This window comes from Juglans regia, chromosome 14, assembly GCF_001411555.2.
Source record: "Juglans regia cultivar Chandler chromosome 14, Walnut 2.0, whole genome shotgun sequence".
In the NCBI taxonomy this organism is placed as follows: domain Eukaryota; kingdom Viridiplantae; phylum Streptophyta; class Magnoliopsida; order Fagales; family Juglandaceae; genus Juglans; species Juglans regia.
The window spans coordinates 22,603,227-22,619,790 of NC_049914.1; the positions used below are offsets into that span (position 1 = coordinate 22,603,227).

A 16,564-nucleotide genomic window follows, 5' to 3' on the forward strand; every position below is an offset into this window, starting at 1 on the left:
AGTTATATTTTATATATATTTTAAATTTATAATATTTTTATATAACTTATTTTTGTTCTAAAATTTAACTCCAATGATTTTATTATTATTAACAAACTTTTCATCTTTTTATAGGTAGTCTTCACTTGGAGATCAATATATAGGTCTCGAGGTTTAGGTGGACCGAGTTTTTTTATGCTTTATTTGTTATCATAGTTAATTTAATTATTATAATTTTTTTAAAATTTTTATATAAAATAAAATAAATAATTTAATTTTTTCAAATCTCAACATAAAATTAATATTAAAAAATAGTATAATATTTTATTATTTAGAAACAAATAAAAAACAAACTAATTTACTTTTTTAGCAGTCTTCACTAGTTGCCAGTTGAAAGTTAAAGAAATATAATATTTAATTCGCTTCCACGTCGAAAACAAATGATTGTAATGTAAATTTTAATATAAAATGCATTGAAACTATGGAAAAAAATTGCTTAAAAGTTCTTGTGACTATCGGAGTAGAGTGAGAAAATTGAAGCAATCTAGAAAAAACCCACGAAGACGATTCAGTGAAGAAAATCAAACGTCGAATAACCAAAAACACAATCATACCAAAAGTGTCAAATACACTCTGAAAACAAAGATTATGCAAATCCTAATTATGTCAACAAGGTTAAAACCCATCTAATACAAATGGAGAATAATAAAATACCATTACACCAAATTGGCCCCAAAAATATCAAATGTCTTTCGCTGCATCCATCCCATCCCATCCTTGACCTGCAATGTGACCAGAACACACTACCGAATAAAACATTCACCCACCACCTACGGCTCTCAAAACCTAACGATTTGGGTTGCAGCTGCTTTCTTTCTCAACCAAACCGAGACCAGATACATCCTGTAAACACATACCACCCCTGCCGCTGCGCCCAACCTGTAAACAAATTTTATGGTAAGCAGCAATTAAAACAATTGCTTGGTCCTGAGAAGCAGGGATACCTGAACCTGCAAAACTCAATAACATGGATAAGATCACCAATTAATTGTACATTATGGGATGGTATGATAAAAAGAGATTTAGTAGAAAATAAAACCAGAAACAGGACCCCATGGAAATTTGATCGTTCCCTGACTTTGCGGTGGTTTCTCAGAGTCCAACTGTAAAATCATTCGTGTACACTCACAAATTTAAAAAATAAAAGAGAGAGAGATTGCATGCAATTGATGCACAGTTAAACCGCAGGAGTCCTTTCTGTTGACTAGAGGTCAAGCAACAACTTCTGAAAAATGACTTGGTAAATCCTCTGTTACTAAGAATTCAACTTATCAGATCGTGTATCGAAGTTTCTATAACAGTTCTGATTGCAGGGCGCACTTGAGAAAGGAAACTGAAGAAGGTAAATCAGATGAAAAGCAGTTATTCATACAAAATTCTAAATGATGAACTGAGTGCTAGTTACACGCAATTTTTTTTCTTTTATTTTTTGGAGGGGTGGGCTGCTTCTTGTTAATTTAAAACGTAAAGGATGTGTTGAGGGAAAAATTAGTTAATTGGCATATTCTTGTAAAAACCTGTGTAAAATTGAGTTGTAATAAGTGTTGATGCAGTGTTACATGAAAAAGATTGAAGTGTGCTCAACATGGCTTAACTGGCGCTCGAGCGAAACCCAAACAGAGAGGTTCGCTAGAAGTGAGCTCAACGTGACACTCGAGCAGAATCCATCTAGAGAGGTTCGCTCGACGGGGCACTCGAGCTGAACTCATCCAGAGATGTTCGCTCGAAATGCGCTCGACGTCTCACTCGAGCGGTTTCAGAAGACAACGTGCGCTCGACCTTCGCTCGACACCTCGCTCGAGCCAATGTTTAAGACCACCTAAAATTCATGTTTTTGAGCGCCGTGACTTGTTGGGACTATAAATAGAACAGCTTATTTCTGTTCTTTGGTGTGGAAAAACAGAACAAACCCTAAGTGTTTCAAGAGCCAAAGAGAGAAACCTTTTCCTCATCTTGTGAATCTCTCTTGGACAAACACAAATCCACCGCACCACACTCAAGATCAAATCTCATTCAAAATCCATTGAAGTGGACGTTTTGTTGGCCGGAAGGTTTTCGAAACTGCTGTGATGCAGAGATCGAGAGGTTCTCATGAGATGTTATAGAAATGTCGAAGTTCCGACACTACATGCGCGTAGAGATCGAGTGGGTCACTCATGGTGTTGCAAGCCAAGTTTAGGAACTACAAAGGTTTTGTGAGTCTCTATATTGGTTGTAACAAACTCTTTCTATAGTGGATTTTAGATGGTGGCTTACACCCGGAGTGGTATTGCTTCTTGCCATTAATTTTTATTTGTCCACAAAATCTGAACTACACCTATTCACCCCTCTCTAGGTGTTGTTTGGGATAGAATCACTGTTTTTTCAATTGGTATCAGAGCGGATTCACTCCGCTAGGATTCAGTTCCTGAGTGTGTTCCTGCTATAGTGGTTTAAATGGATAAGTCTCAATCTCTCACATCACCACCATATTTTGATGGAAACAATTATGTTTATTGAAAAGTCCGAATGAGAGCGTTCCTAAAGTCTATGGATGAACGTGTGGGTTTCCATAACAAAAAGATGGAGAGAACCAGTTGTTATCATTGAGGGAGTTCAAACTCCCAAAAGTGTGGATAATTACTCTAGGGATGAAATAAGTGTGGCTGGAATAACAGACCTGAATGCGATTTTCATGGCTGTGTACCAGGAGGAGTTCAAGCGAATCTCCATGTGTGAAAATTGTAAAAAAGCTTGGGACATTCTTGAGGTTACCCATGAAGGTACCAAGGCTGTAAAGAATTCTAAATTTCAAATGCTGACCACGAGTTTTGAAGAACTTAGAATGAAAGATGAAGAAACTTTTGATGTCTTCTATGCCAAATTCAATCATGTTGTCAATTTTAGTTTTAATTTAGGGGACAAAAATCCCTGAAAATAGAATTGTGAAAAACATTCTCAGATCTCTTCCTGAGAGATTCCATCCCAAAGTCACTGCCATTGAAGAGAGCAAAGATTTAGACAATATGAGGATTGAAGAGCTGGTGGGTTCTCTCCAAACCTATGAGCATACTCTTCCTATGGATAAGAAAAATAAGTCCATAGCCCTCAACACTATTGATGAGTCATCCGATGAGTTGGCTATGAGTGACAAAGAAGTAGCTTTTTATGCTAAAAAATTTAGAAAGATGTTGGTATCTAGAAATAGAAAGAACTGGGGGGATAAGAAGAAAAGGTTCGAGAGAGTAAATATAAATTCCAGCTCAGGAAACAAGGAACGGAGCTCTAAGAAATACACTAGAGCTACCAAAGACAAGGTACAATCTGATATGCAGTGTTATGAATGTCATGGTTTTGGACACATTCGCCTTGAGTGTGCAAATTACAAAAAGACCATAGAGAAAGCAAAGGGTGCTTCTTTGAGTGATAATGATTCTGAGACAAGTGACTCTTCAAAGAGTCTCTCTCCAAAGAAAAATTGCAACTACATGGCATTCACTTCTTCTTTTGGTGGCCAAAGTCACAGAAGTGAATCAACGTCTGAAAATGAGAGTATATCCAGAAGGGAATCCGGGGATGATGATGAGTTGGAGGAAATCTATGAGAAGTTGTACAATGAATATGTAAAATTGCGGAAACTCAATAAAGCACATACTGAGAATATAGATATTTGCAAAAGAGAAAATGAGGATCTCTAAGATAAATTGAATGAAGCCATTTGTCTAACCGATCAGTTGCAAAAGAGGAATGTGTCACTCGAGGATAAAATGAAAATGTAGGGAAGTGAGTTGATTTTATTAAACGATAAGTTGAAAAATTTGTCTACTGGGAAACAAAAGCTTGACAAAATCTTTAACTCAGGAAAGTCCTTTGGTGACAAGAGAGGTATGGGATATATTGAAGGAAAATCTGATGTGGCTTCAACTTTAAAAACCCCATGCAAAAAGGTAAGAAAAATAATATTTGTTCCTGCATCGAATGAGAATGGCAAAGCACAACTTTTTAAAAAGGGTAAGAAACCCCTACATGTGCAAAAGCCTGTCCCACCTCCCAAGAGACAAGGAGCTCGCAACACGAGCCCTATATTTCATCACTGTGGGAAGGTTGGTCATGTTAGACAAGATTGCTTCAAGTTAAAAAATCAATATTTTCATGCTCTTGCATTCTCTAAAAGTAGAACTACTTAACCTTCTGAAAAAAATAAGAAGTTCTTGAATGCCCCTAGGTACGTCTCACCCTCCATGAGACAAAAAGCTCACAAGGCAAAACACGTTTGTCACAATTGCGGTAAGATTGGTCACATTCGACCAAACTGTTTTGAGCTTAGGGACCATCCTAAGAGAATTGAAAAGCCCTACTCAAGAAAAGGGCATTAAAACTTGTAAAGCCAAGACAAAATGAGATGATCAATGTGAAGTTAGACCAATTGACTACTAGCCAAAAGGCTGATACGGTAAATCATGTAAAAGTGAGACAAGTGTGGGTGAGAAAGGGGGAGGAGCAGACCAGACATGGTATTTGTGGTATAAATTAATGGTCATGCATTCATGCATTTTACACATGTTTAGGTCTTTTGTATTCTTCTTCATTTTTTTGTTAAAAGCATATTGTATGTGTTCAATACATACATAATTTTGTCTTTGTATATTGTTGTGTTTCTCAAAAAAAAAAAAAAAAAACATGCATATTGTTTTGCACATGAATGTGACAATGAGTGCTAGTGGTATCAATTCTGAAAATTTTAGGTACATGTCTTTTGAAAATTGTATCATATACATTTACAAATTACAAAAGTTTAAAACATGTACTATGTATATTTTGTGACTTACATCACACACTACACTTCTAGCTCAATCAATTGTTGCTTTGCCACCTGTGAGTTCTTGGGGAGGCAATCAAAGGTGTAAGAAAGCTCTACGTGTATACAGAATTGACCACGCGTTAGATGACCTCATGATTATATATCAAAATTCCTCCTGTGAAAATTATCTATCCAAAAATAAAAAATCTGCTTCCCCAATAAAACAATGTTACTAACAAATACAAAAGCTGCTCCCCTACATCTATACCACTCTCCTTAAATCTATACCACTCTCCCTTTTTGTCACAACAAGCCAAGGGTCTCAACTGTCACCATCAGTCTGGCTGCCATCATCTTCATCAAGGCGCTCCTCAATGTCGTTGAAGCGTTGAGTCACAAGCTGCTGTAGGCTGTCACCTTTAGCATCAAGACGATCAAACCGGGCTTCAAGACGGGCAAGGTACTTAAGGACCTGCTAAAGGCTGGGATCAGTCGATCCTGGTGTCGGTATGAATGGTGCCGAGCCCTGAGGCTGGGAACTGGATGGCTGGGAGGAGGATTTTCGACATTCAGTGGGTGAGGGGTAATGTGAGCACGACTCAGCTGCATGGTCCTAAACCCAATAGGAGCCTTAAGAGGAAACCCTAGACTCATGAGAAAGAAGCGTAACAGACTTAGAGAGGGCTAACCTAGTGATGAGGCAGGCGAAAGGCAAACCAGTCCATAATTTTGGGGAATTAAATGCCTCAAACATAAACCGGCACAAATGACTCCCCAGGTCAATGGAGACATCGTTGATCAGTGCATACAAAAGAGTGGCGCGGTCAGGACCAACATCACTCTGATGACCAGTAGAATATAGATTTGTAAGAACTATCCTATTGAGAATGAGAAAATCAGGTGGAAAACGTGACGTGAGAATGTGACTTATCATCCCAACTAGAAAAATGACCAATTAGACATTCAGCAATAACTATCGGACCAGGATGAGAAGTCCGTGTATAAGGATACGTAGGGGTTGCCACTCGCAGGGCATTTAGCAAGTCCGCTAACATGCCCGGAGTCACCCGGAAGACAATGTTCCGGAGACTAACATCAAAAGAGCCATCATCAGAGATGAAATAAATGTTGGAGTAAAACTCCTTAACCAACTCCACAGAAGGAGTGGGATGACCAGTGGTCAAGGCCAGCCACTAGCGAGACTCAAAAATATGAGGGATAACAGTCTCAGTAAGCTCACCGAGGATGACTTCCCGCTCGACAATTGGAGAACGGGTAGAAAAATTTTGGCATAAAGTTCTCTTACACGAGCATTGTGGAAATGTGCTTGAGCGGGGCAGGAAGATTTTGGCGTGGACGAACACGTCGAGACATGACTTTGGTTGTGGACATAATCAGTGACCGTTAGACAAGGCTAAAGGTAATGTGAAATGCCCAATGCATGATGAATGCACATGCTTAATGTGACTTAGCCAAACTTGGGTTTTAAAAATCTATTTCAAAACCAAGGCATGAATGTTGCCAAAATCTATTTCAAAATGCACAATGCACATGCCCAATGCCCAATGCCCAATGCATTGGGCATTTCACATTACCTTTAGCCTTGTCTAACGGTCACTGATTATGTCCACAGCCAAAATCACGTTTCGACGTGTTCGTCCATGCCAAAATCCTCCTGCCCCCACTCAAGCACATTTCCACAATGCTCGTGCAAGAGAACTTTACGCTCAAAACTTTTCTACCCGTTCTCCAATTGTCGAGCGGGAAGTCATCCTCGGTGAGCTTACTGAGACTGTTATCCCTCATATTTTTGAGTCTCGCCAGTGGTTGGCCTTGACCACTGGTCATCTCACTCCTTCTGTGGAGTTGGTTAAGGAGTTTTACTCCAACATTCATGCCATCTCTGATGATGGCTCTTTTGATGTTAGTCTCCGGAACATTGTCTTTCGGGTGACTCCGGGCATGTTAGCGGACTTGCTAAATGCCCCACGAGTGGCAAACCCTACGTATCCTTATACACGGACTTCTTCTCCTAGTCCGACAGTCATTGTTGAATGTCTAATTAGTCCTTTTTCTAGTTAGGATGGTAAGTCACTCATTCTCACATCACGTTTTTCACTTGATTTTCTCATTCTCAGTAGGATAGTCCTTACAAATCTATATCCTACTGGTCATCAGAGTGATGTCAGTCCTGACCGTGCTACTCTTTTGTATGCACTGATCAATGATGTCTCCATTGACCTGAGGAGTCATCTGTGCCGAGTTATGCTTGAGGTGTTTAATTCCCCAAAATCACGGACTGGTTTGCCTTTCGCCTGCCTCATCAGTAGGTTAGCCCTCTCTAAGTCTGTTACGCTTCTTCCTCATGAGCCTAGAGTTCCTCTTAAGGCTCCTATTGGGCGTAGGACCATACAGCTGAGTTGTGCTCACATTACCCCTCACCCACTGAATGTCGAGCATCCTCCTGCATCCTCCTCCCAGCCATCCAGTTCCCACCCATCCAGTTCCCAGTCATCCAGTTCTCAGCCTTCCAGTTCACAGCCTCAAGGCTCGGCACTATTCATACCGACACCAAGATCGACTGATCCCAGCCTTCAGTAGGTCCTTAAGTACCTTGCCAGTCTTGAAGCCCGGTTTGATCGTCTTGATGCTAAAGTTGACAGCCTACAGCAGCTTGTGACTCAACGCTTCAACGACATTGAAGAGCGTCTCGATGAAGATGATGGCAGTCAGACTGATGGTGATAGTTGAGACCCTTGACTTGTGACAAAAAGGGAGAGTGGTATGGATGTAGGGAGAGTAGCTTTTGTGTTTGTTAGTAACACATTGTTTTATGGGGGAAGCAGCTTTTTTTTTTGTTAATCACATGCTGCTATTGTTTGTCTATTGAACTCAATGTCTGATTAATTTCTTAATGAAAAGTTGTTTATGAAAACTATGCAACTGACATTGCTTATGCTTATGAGATTATTTCTTGCATGTTTTTTGTGGTTCTTTTAACCGTTTGCCAAGTATTTGTAGAAATTTCTCAACATGTTCAAGATATTGCCTAAATCATGGGAATCATGTTTGGGGTGTGTCAGGATTAGGTTCTATGTATAAGTTAGAAGTTTTGTCACAGAAATGCCAAAAGGGGAGATTGTCGAGGGAAAAAATAGTTAATTGGCATATTCTTGCAAAAACCTGTATAAAGTTGAATTGTAACAAGTGTTGATGCAGTGTTACATGAAAAAGATTGAAGTGTGCTCAACATGGCTCAACTGGCACTCGAGCGGAACCTTCCAGAGAGGTTCGCTCAATGTGCGCTCGACGTAGCGCTCAAGCGGAACCCAAACAGAGTGGTTCGCTCGATCTACGCTCGGCTCAGCGCTCGAGCATAACCCAAACAGAGAGGTTCGCTTGATGTGAGCTCGACGTGGCACTCGAGCAGAACCCATCCAGAGAGGTTCGCTCGATGTGCGCTCGACGTGGCGCTCGAGCTGAACTCATCCAGAGAGATTGGCTCGAAATACGCTCGACACCTCGTTCGAGCCAATGTTCAAGACAACTTAAAATTCATGTTTTTGAGCGCCGTGACTTGTTGGGACTATAAATAGAATAGCTTATTTCTGTTCTTTGGTGTGGAAAAACAGAGCAAAACCCTAAGTGTTTCAAGAGCCAAAGAGAAACATTTTCCTCCCCTTGTGAATCTCTCTTGGACAAACACAAATCCACCGCACCACACTCAAGATCAAATCTCATTCAAAGTCCATTGAAGTGGACGTTTTGTTGGCCGGAAGGTTTCCGGAGCTGCTGTGATGCAGAGATCGAGAGGTTCTTGTGAGATGTTATAGAAAGGTCGGAGTTCCGACACTACATGTGTGTAGAGATCGAGTGGGCCACTCGTGATGTTGCAAGCCAAGTTTAGGAACTACAAAGATTTTGTGAGTGTCTCTATATTGGTTGTAACAAACTCTTTCTATAGTGGATTTTAAGTGGTGGCTTACACCTGGAGTGGTTTTAGACTTTGAAGACGTTCTTCAAATGAGTTTCCACTTCATGACCAAATCTCTGTATTGATTATTTGTATGATTTGTGTCATCTTTTAATTGCTTCTTGCCATTAATTTTTATTTGTCCACAAAATCTGAATTACACCTATTCACCCCCTCTAGATGTTGTTTGGGATAGAACCACTGCTTTTTCAAGATGGAATTGTTCAAAGGTTTCTTTATCAGTATGGATATAATCAAGGCAAAGACATTGGTAAAAAGGTTAGATGATTGTTCTTAAAAGCCTATCCTGCAGTAAAGCATCCATGAAGCTAACAGTCAAGGAGTATGCATGCAGATGAAAAGGCAAAGGGTAAAAAAATTTACATTCCATACCAGAACTGTGAATCTGCACGCCAACTGCAAAGTGAAATATGGATTGTAAGCTTTTTTAATATAAATTATTGGTCTTTGTAGAGTAATACTATATACTACATACCTGTCCCACTCTTAACCCAATTTAAAAATGGCCTTTATTTTTTGATAAGTATGAATCTTTATCGAATAGAATGAAACTAAGCAATGCTCAAGTACACATGAAGTATACAAAGTGAGACACCTAATTACATTCTAGTACGCTAGAAAGAAGATAAAAACTCATGAGGTAAGGTAAGGTAAGCATATTTCGCCTACTTGAGTACAATTTAGTACTTTACATCACCCTTGGATCATCTCTTATTTTTTAAAAGTGGGCAATTTTACCTCATTGTAGTGGAATAAAAGTGGGATGAGGACATAATATGTAGCATTTTTCTACCAGAAATGTAACTTTCTCCTAATGAAGTAAACACAATATCAAAATCACAAAAAGAGAGGAAACACACCAGATTCAGATAAAAAGATCAGTAATTATATCCTTCTTGTAGTGGACTCCGCTGCTGCTGGCAGTCATCATACTGATCTCCATTCTGCACATGTCCATTATAACTTCCATCATTATTTCCATAATTGTCAATCTTACTAGAATTGTCTTGCTGTTGATGTTGTTCCCTTTCCCGGTTCCACTGCTCAATTTTGGCACGTCTCTCCTCACTGCCTTCCCTAATCGGACTGTGGTTCCTCCTTCCCCCAGGGCTCCTACTTCTGCTTCGTTCTCGCTTATGGCCAGGGCCTTCACTCCTATGCCTCCTGCTCTGACTTTCATAATAACGGTCCCTTTCATCATACTTTCTTCCTGAACCATGGCTTCCGTGAGAGCGCTCTTCATAGCTACGATGCCTGTAGGGGCTTCGACTGCGACTGTGACTGTGCCTTCGTCGGTACCTCCCAAACAATTGACGCCTCAACTCCCTGACAAAGATCAGCACAATCGAACAAATTCAGCTCAACAAGTTCAGGCGGAACTCCACATTACATATTCTAGAGAATATATATTTTTTAAAAAGTAAAGGAGATTAACCTGCTAATCCTTTTCAAGTGCATAAAATTACAGTATCCACCACGGTTGCATGTGTTCTCCTCATACTGCCTACAGGTGGCTTCACGGAAGTCTGTCACCGGAGAAAAGTCAACAATGATGGGACGGCCTGCAATTACAATATTTGGGTTCCCAAAGTGAGATGAAAGTTGGCCAGGTTCTCGTTATATATCAATTAAAGATATGGGCCACGAAAGATAGAGTGGCGTATGAGAGAGAGAGAGAGAGAGAGAGAGAGAGCAACTCCAAAAGAAAATACACTTACCATGCTTTGTATAAGGGCTTAAATAGGAGAGCTTGTTAGTGTGTAAAATGCATGAAAATTGTGACGATGAACAAATTCTTCGGATAAGGAAAATTACATGAAGCCACGAAGAGAAATACTTTAATAACAAAAAGATTGCATAAAAATAATTTTACAAATTGACATGATTTCGTATGATTTTATCATATTATAAAATTATTTTATTATAAAGTAGATTTAAGATGAACAACGTCAGTTCTTCAAATTATTTCTGCCTAAGCCACGTCAGTTATCAATCCTTAAAAGAGTGCTTCAATTGAATTAGTGGTCGTACGGGTTGCAGACAATAGCTAACTCATTCTCGGAATTCGCAATTTATAAAGACAACAAAAGTTCGAAAATGAAATAGACACGTAGAAACCCCTAAAGAACAGTCGTCGGGAAATTGATGAAGAAAAAAACTAACCAGCATAAAATCTTCCGGTAAGATTCCGGAGAGCATTGGCAGCATGTTCCTCCTCTCTGAACTGAACGTAGACATTACCAACCATGTGGTCAGCAAGGTTATCGCAAACATTGAGGCTCTCAATTTCTCCGTACTTCCCTAGTTCCTCAAACAGATCTTCATAGAATTCCTAAAAACCCCAATTATAGAAATTGCGTAAGAAAATAAATTATAAATACAAGGCCAAACAAACCACTAGTAAAAACCCAAAACGCATAGAAATAACAATTCAATCAGAAACCTCGAAATGCCTTTGTATGGTGCGGGGGTCAATGGGGTGGCCCTGGGCATCAACACCAGGGGTGATCATGTCGGGGCGCTGGTACATATTGGAGAGGAGAACAGTGGGGCTGATGCTGGGCTTGGTATGGAGGCGGGAGCAGCGGTCTCCATGCCTACAAGCTCCGATCTTGAAGTAGAAGGGGCAGTTCACGCGGTCCTTCTCCGTCCCGAATATCGAAGCCAAATGCTCCGCCATTACACTATTCTTTAGCCTTGTTTCTCTGAATCAGAATCTATCTGGGTTGGGGCGAGGGTTTTGGTTGGATTAATAGAGGACGGAGAGAATACTTATATCTGGATCTGTCATATATAATCCTCACCGTTGGATGATTTCTCTCTTTCTTCTAGATGGTTCCTTTGAATTGTTATGGTAATTAAATAAAACGACATGATTAGTAAACAAGAAGCTGGTTTGCCCGAGAGGTTAAGGGGGAAGACTTAAGATCTTCTGCACATAAGTGCGCGTGGGTTCGAACCCCACAGCCAGCAATTCTTCATAGTTTTTTATTATTGAGATCAATTCAATTTCTCTCAATCGTTGATAAAATCTATTATTTTTTAACTCCTCATAAAAAAGTTAAATCTATATTAACTTTTTTTATATATTCAAACACATCTCAATCTATTTATATTCAAATATAATTCAATAAGACCCACAAAATATTATTATTTACAGATAAACTCAAATTATTTAAAATCATCTCAACATCCAAACGCAGCCTAAACAATTTACAACTAGAAACACTTTCAACATTCTTGCTTTGGTCAAAATTATGTTGTTTTTATAGAATAGATATTATTTTTTAATTGAATAATGCTAGTATGCTCTAGGGGTGAAAATCGACGTCTGAAAAAATAAGAGAGGCATTGACTGTAATTGGACAATAGGGAGGAGGAAACTGATCGAGACGGTTCTCGGTCGGCTTCAATTCTTTGGCAATTTTATTGAGAGAGAGTTGCAGAGATCGGATTCGAGAAGAAGAAGCTGGGGAAGAAGATGACTTATCTCGAAACGATGCTGTTCCACTTAAGTTTAAGTGGAACAACGTCGTTTCAGATTTTTTTTTTTTTTCTTTTCCGTACGTTCTTAATAAAACAACGTCATTTGATTTAATGTCAAACGATGTCGTTTCCATTATCTGTTGTAATACTTATTAACGTTTCGATAAGGGTATATTAAAAAAAAAGATTTTATTATATCGATTGGTTTAATTGTCCGGTTCAGCTTCAAAACTGGAACCAAACTGCTGAATGTCAGTTTCTTCAAATTTTCACTGCACGCCGACTGGTTCTCCACTGATTCCAGCCAGTTCCTGATGTGGCCGATCGATTCGCGTCAGTGGCGGCCAGTGGCGTCGATTTTTGTACAGCCCTAGCATGCCCCCTCATTTTGACCGCTCATACATTTAGTTTTTTTTTTTTTTGCTTATTGATTAAGGAAATGACTATTAGTGTATTAGTATTTTTTAAAATTTTTAAAAAATATGTTTAAACATGTTTAAAAAATATTTGAAAAAAAAAAATTTTTAAAAAAAGTACAATTTGCACACTTGGTAAGAGGGCATAGCAGTATTACTTACCCACTCTTTTTAAAGAAAATGTATCATCGTTATTTTATTTTTTATTTTTATACATAATGTTGATGCAATTTTTTGTCAAGGTTAGAAGTGAACAATAATGTTGATGCAATTTTTTATACATAATGATACTTGGACGGAGGTACACGTACCTACTACCAAAATCAATAGTAAAAATCCGACAATAATAAAATTTGAGAAATTTTACTTATCATTTCATACACTACACATTAATATATGATTTATCATTTTTATCCTTCCATTTAAACAAGTTATTGCGGGTTGATTTCGGGTTAAGCAAGTTATCCGCTTATTAATCGTGTCTTAACGAATCAACTTTTTTTTATCCGAACTCATTTATATAAAATCTAAATTTACTATTTTTATATCATATTTGTGTTAAGTTTACGGATTGTATGTAATATTGCCACTCCAATCATCCATAATTTTTGGCTTTATTTCTTTTCAGGTTATTTATCTCTTCGTTGCTTGATCACGGGCCTCTATATATCCTCTCGTGGGCTGGGCTATAGACTTATTTTATCTCCAACACATAACACCAACTCACATTCAAACGGTAAAAGCTGGCATTATTCTTTCAAAAGGTGATGAGATTGATATCATATCTGTTTATAACAGCTAAAGCTCGGACCCAAAGATTTATAACTTGAACCTTGGCCCAATTATTCGGTGTAGGTCACGTTAAAGGTTCAAGTATTTGGGCCTGGGATCATGAGGCTGGTGCTAGCGCTCTGTACCTGTTTTGGCGATGCTGGATATGAAAGAAACTTTAGGCCTAATCTTTGAGATTGAAGGGTAGGTTAGGTTGGTTTGGATAAGAAACTCTCTCTCATTAATATAATTTTTTAAAATTTTTATATAAAATATAATAAAGAATTTAATTTTTTTAAATTTTAAAATAATAATAATATTAAAAAGAGTAATTCTACATACAATCGTGAAGTGTGTAAACGCCACGTAATCGTTTTGAAAAAAAGTGAGGTTTATTATTAAAAAATTAATTTTTTTTATGTAAATCCTATGTTTTATTTATTTATTTCAAAGCCATTACACAGTAGTTACATAATTCACAATTGTAAATATGTTTTTTCTATTAAAAAATAATATTCTAATAATATTTTTATTCAACTCATCTAAAATATCATCTCATCTCATTATCCTAACTAGCAGAAAGTGTTAGGATATATGAATATAAATAATGCAACTCCAATCTTCACCTGCAAAAAATTAGAATCATATCACGGGATGCAACTACAATTCGTCCCCAAATAGGATCAGGCACATGATATTAGCCATTAAAGCACACAAATGGCTTTCTCGATGCCATGAAATAATCAACTGCTTGCCGCTTTTTAGTATCGAGAAAGCGAGTTGGACAATTACGAAAGAATTCCACTACAAACAAATCAATTTATAAATGAGTAATACTGTTTGTAATTGTGAAGTTGTAATTGTGGCATAGTCATTTTGAAAAAAAATAAGATTTATTATTAAAAGAATTATTTTTTATGTAGATTTCATATTTATTTATTTTTTTTAAAATAATTATACGGTGCTTATACATTCATAATTGTATTTATTATTTCTCTTTAAGAATATATATTAATAATGTATTTAAGGTGTAAATAACTATAAAAAAGAGCTAACATATAGATTTTTTGAAAAGAGTGGGATTATTTTATCACTCCACTCTTACTGCTGAGTGTATTTTTTTAATATATTTTTTAATATATTTAAATATATTTAAAAAATAAATAAAATATATTAATATATTTAAAATCATTTTTTTAATTATTAAATAAATTTTTTTTTTAATTAACGATTAAATGGAGTGATCAAAATGGAGAGAAAAATTAGTTTTTTCCTTTTAGTTTTAGAAAGGTGTCAATTGAATGTACAGTAAATTTGCAGAGAATAATACAAAACAAAAGAAGGTAGGGAATATTATACAGAAGAGATGACCCCATGTTGCATAGAATGGGGGATCAAAGCTATCACCCAAATAATGGGCAGCTGACATAAGGAGAAGCTGACGTGTCAATGTCAGAATGGATGCTTCATGTCTGAATACATAACAAGACAACATTAATCAAGAGCCCAGAGACTTACTATACAGCCATGTGAAAGGACCCGTCAACTGACACATTTATTATACAAAAACATCTCATATAATCCTTTATTTATTTATTTTTGGGTGTGCGTCTCTGGCATCACGTGTACATGTTATGTTTGTGTGGAAGAAACCTTCACATATCTCATCAAACCAAAAGAGAGAAAACAAGAAAACTTTAAAGCGTATGAGATTGATGTTTCCAGAAAGCTACAATTTACAGGGCCATGCAAAACCTTCCCATGATTTATTTTGCATCATAATTTATATTTTATATGGTGTTTACTAGGGGTGTAACCGGTCCGGTCCGGTCCGGTTTTGGACAAAATCTAGGACCGAACCGGTATGTATCGATTTTGTATTTTTCAAAACCGATTACGCCCCGATTACCCTCCTAAACCGATACTTCCGGTTTTACCGGTTCCCGGTCCGGTCCGGTCCGATTTTCCGGTTTTTTTTAAATATAAAAAACATATAATAAAATGTTAATTCTTATTATAAAATGTTATTAAAAATTTAATATATATATTATGCTTAAAGCATATGATCAATTAAATTTTTATCTTTAAGATTAAACTTTTATTTTATAAATTATAACAACATTATCTTATATATAATTATATTAATAACATATGATCAAATAAATTACAAATGTTCATATTTAAGATTAACATTTTATGTTATTATTTATAAATTATAATATAAAATTTTTTCATATATGATATATAATTATATATATTATATATAAAAATTTAACATATAATTATATATTATATATATAAATATTTTGTATAATATATAAATTAATTTTTATATTTTTTTTTCTAACCGGTTCGGTTCGGTCCGGTCCGGTCCCAAAAACTACGGAACCGGAACCGGACCGGAACCGGCCGGTTTTCATAAAATAGGAACCGGTTCCGGACCGGACCGGTTCAAAACCGGACCAACCGGTCCGGTTCGGTCCGGTCCGGACCGGTTTTCCGGTTTTTCGGTTTAAATTTACACCCCTAGTGTTTACCCATTTCACGAATGTAAAATTACTTATTTTGTAAAATACTAAACACTTGTTGGGAGATATCATTGGACCGAACATCGAGAAAGATAAACATAGCATTAAATTGTTGTTTATATAGATTTTAATTTTTATGCAAATAGTATTAAATATTTGTGTGTAGTATGTAATTTTGCAATAATTATAAAGAGATTTTATAAAAATAAATATACAAACTGACATGACTTCATATGATCCGTTGAATTTACTTTATAATAAAAATATATTTATAATCTAACATACAAAATATCAAAACATGTTAATTTGCGAGTTTATTTTTCTGAAATTTCTTTGTAACTAGAACGTCTCTTCAAAATTAAAACATCTCTGTTTAAAAAATACCCAACCAATCTCATTTATAGGATTGGAGGTTGAAGTATAATATACTTCATTAATGTTTTACACACACTGCAAGTTTGCATCTAGTATCAATTGGAATAAAAAGTAAGAGGGAGAAGATGGAAAGAATAAGGAACAAACTTGGTTTTGACAGAAGCTTTATAATAGA

The 16,564-nt window shown here is 36.9% G+C and overlaps 1 protein-coding gene and 1 non-coding gene across 4 annotated transcripts; one reads left to right on the forward strand and one right to left on the reverse strand.

Moving 5' to 3' along the window:
* Positions 1-551: 551 nt before the first annotated feature.
* LOC109000678 (splicing factor U2af small subunit B-like) lies at positions 552-11,579 on the reverse strand. Of its 3 annotated transcripts, XM_018977639.2 has the most exons (6): positions 11,257-11,579; positions 10,977-11,145; positions 10,249-10,375; positions 9,674-10,139; positions 9,186-9,209; positions 552-918 (listed from the first exon to the last, which is right to left on the reverse strand). In XM_018977639.2, exons 1-4 carry the CDS (start codon positions 11,491-11,493, stop codon positions 9,692-9,694), a joined length of 981 nt encoding a protein of 326 aa, XP_018833184.1. In that variant the 5' UTR covers positions 11,494-11,579; the 3' UTR covers positions 552-918; positions 9,186-9,209; positions 9,674-9,691. The 3 variants fall into 3 exon arrangements, with proteins under 3 accessions (XP_018833184.1, XP_018833186.1, XP_018833187.1); XM_018977641.2 differs by lacking the exon at positions 9,186-9,209 and having other exon boundaries at positions 11,257-11,567; XM_018977642.2 differs by lacking the exon at positions 9,186-9,209 and having other exon boundaries at positions 552-989; positions 11,257-11,567.
* A 124-nt stretch (positions 11,580-11,703) lies between these two features.
* Positions 11,704-11,786, forward strand: TRNAL-UAA. The gene has a single exon. It is a non-coding gene; the product is annotated as a tRNA-Leu (tRNA).
* The last annotated feature ends 4,778 nt before the right edge of the window (positions 11,787-16,564 follow it).

Coding starts and splice junctions, on each gene's coding strand:
- LOC109000678 (XM_018977639.2), bottom strand. CDS start 11,493: ATGGCGGAGCATTTGGCTTCGATATTCGGGACGGAGAAGGACCGCGTG. Junction 11,146..11,256: donor CCATACAAAGGCATTTCGAG/GTTTCTGATTGA, acceptor TGGGGTTTTTAG/GAATTCTATGAAGATCTGTT. Junction 10,376..10,976: donor TACCGGAAGATTTTATGCTG/GTTAGTTTTTTT, acceptor TTGTAATTGCAG/GCCGTCCCATCATTGTTGAC.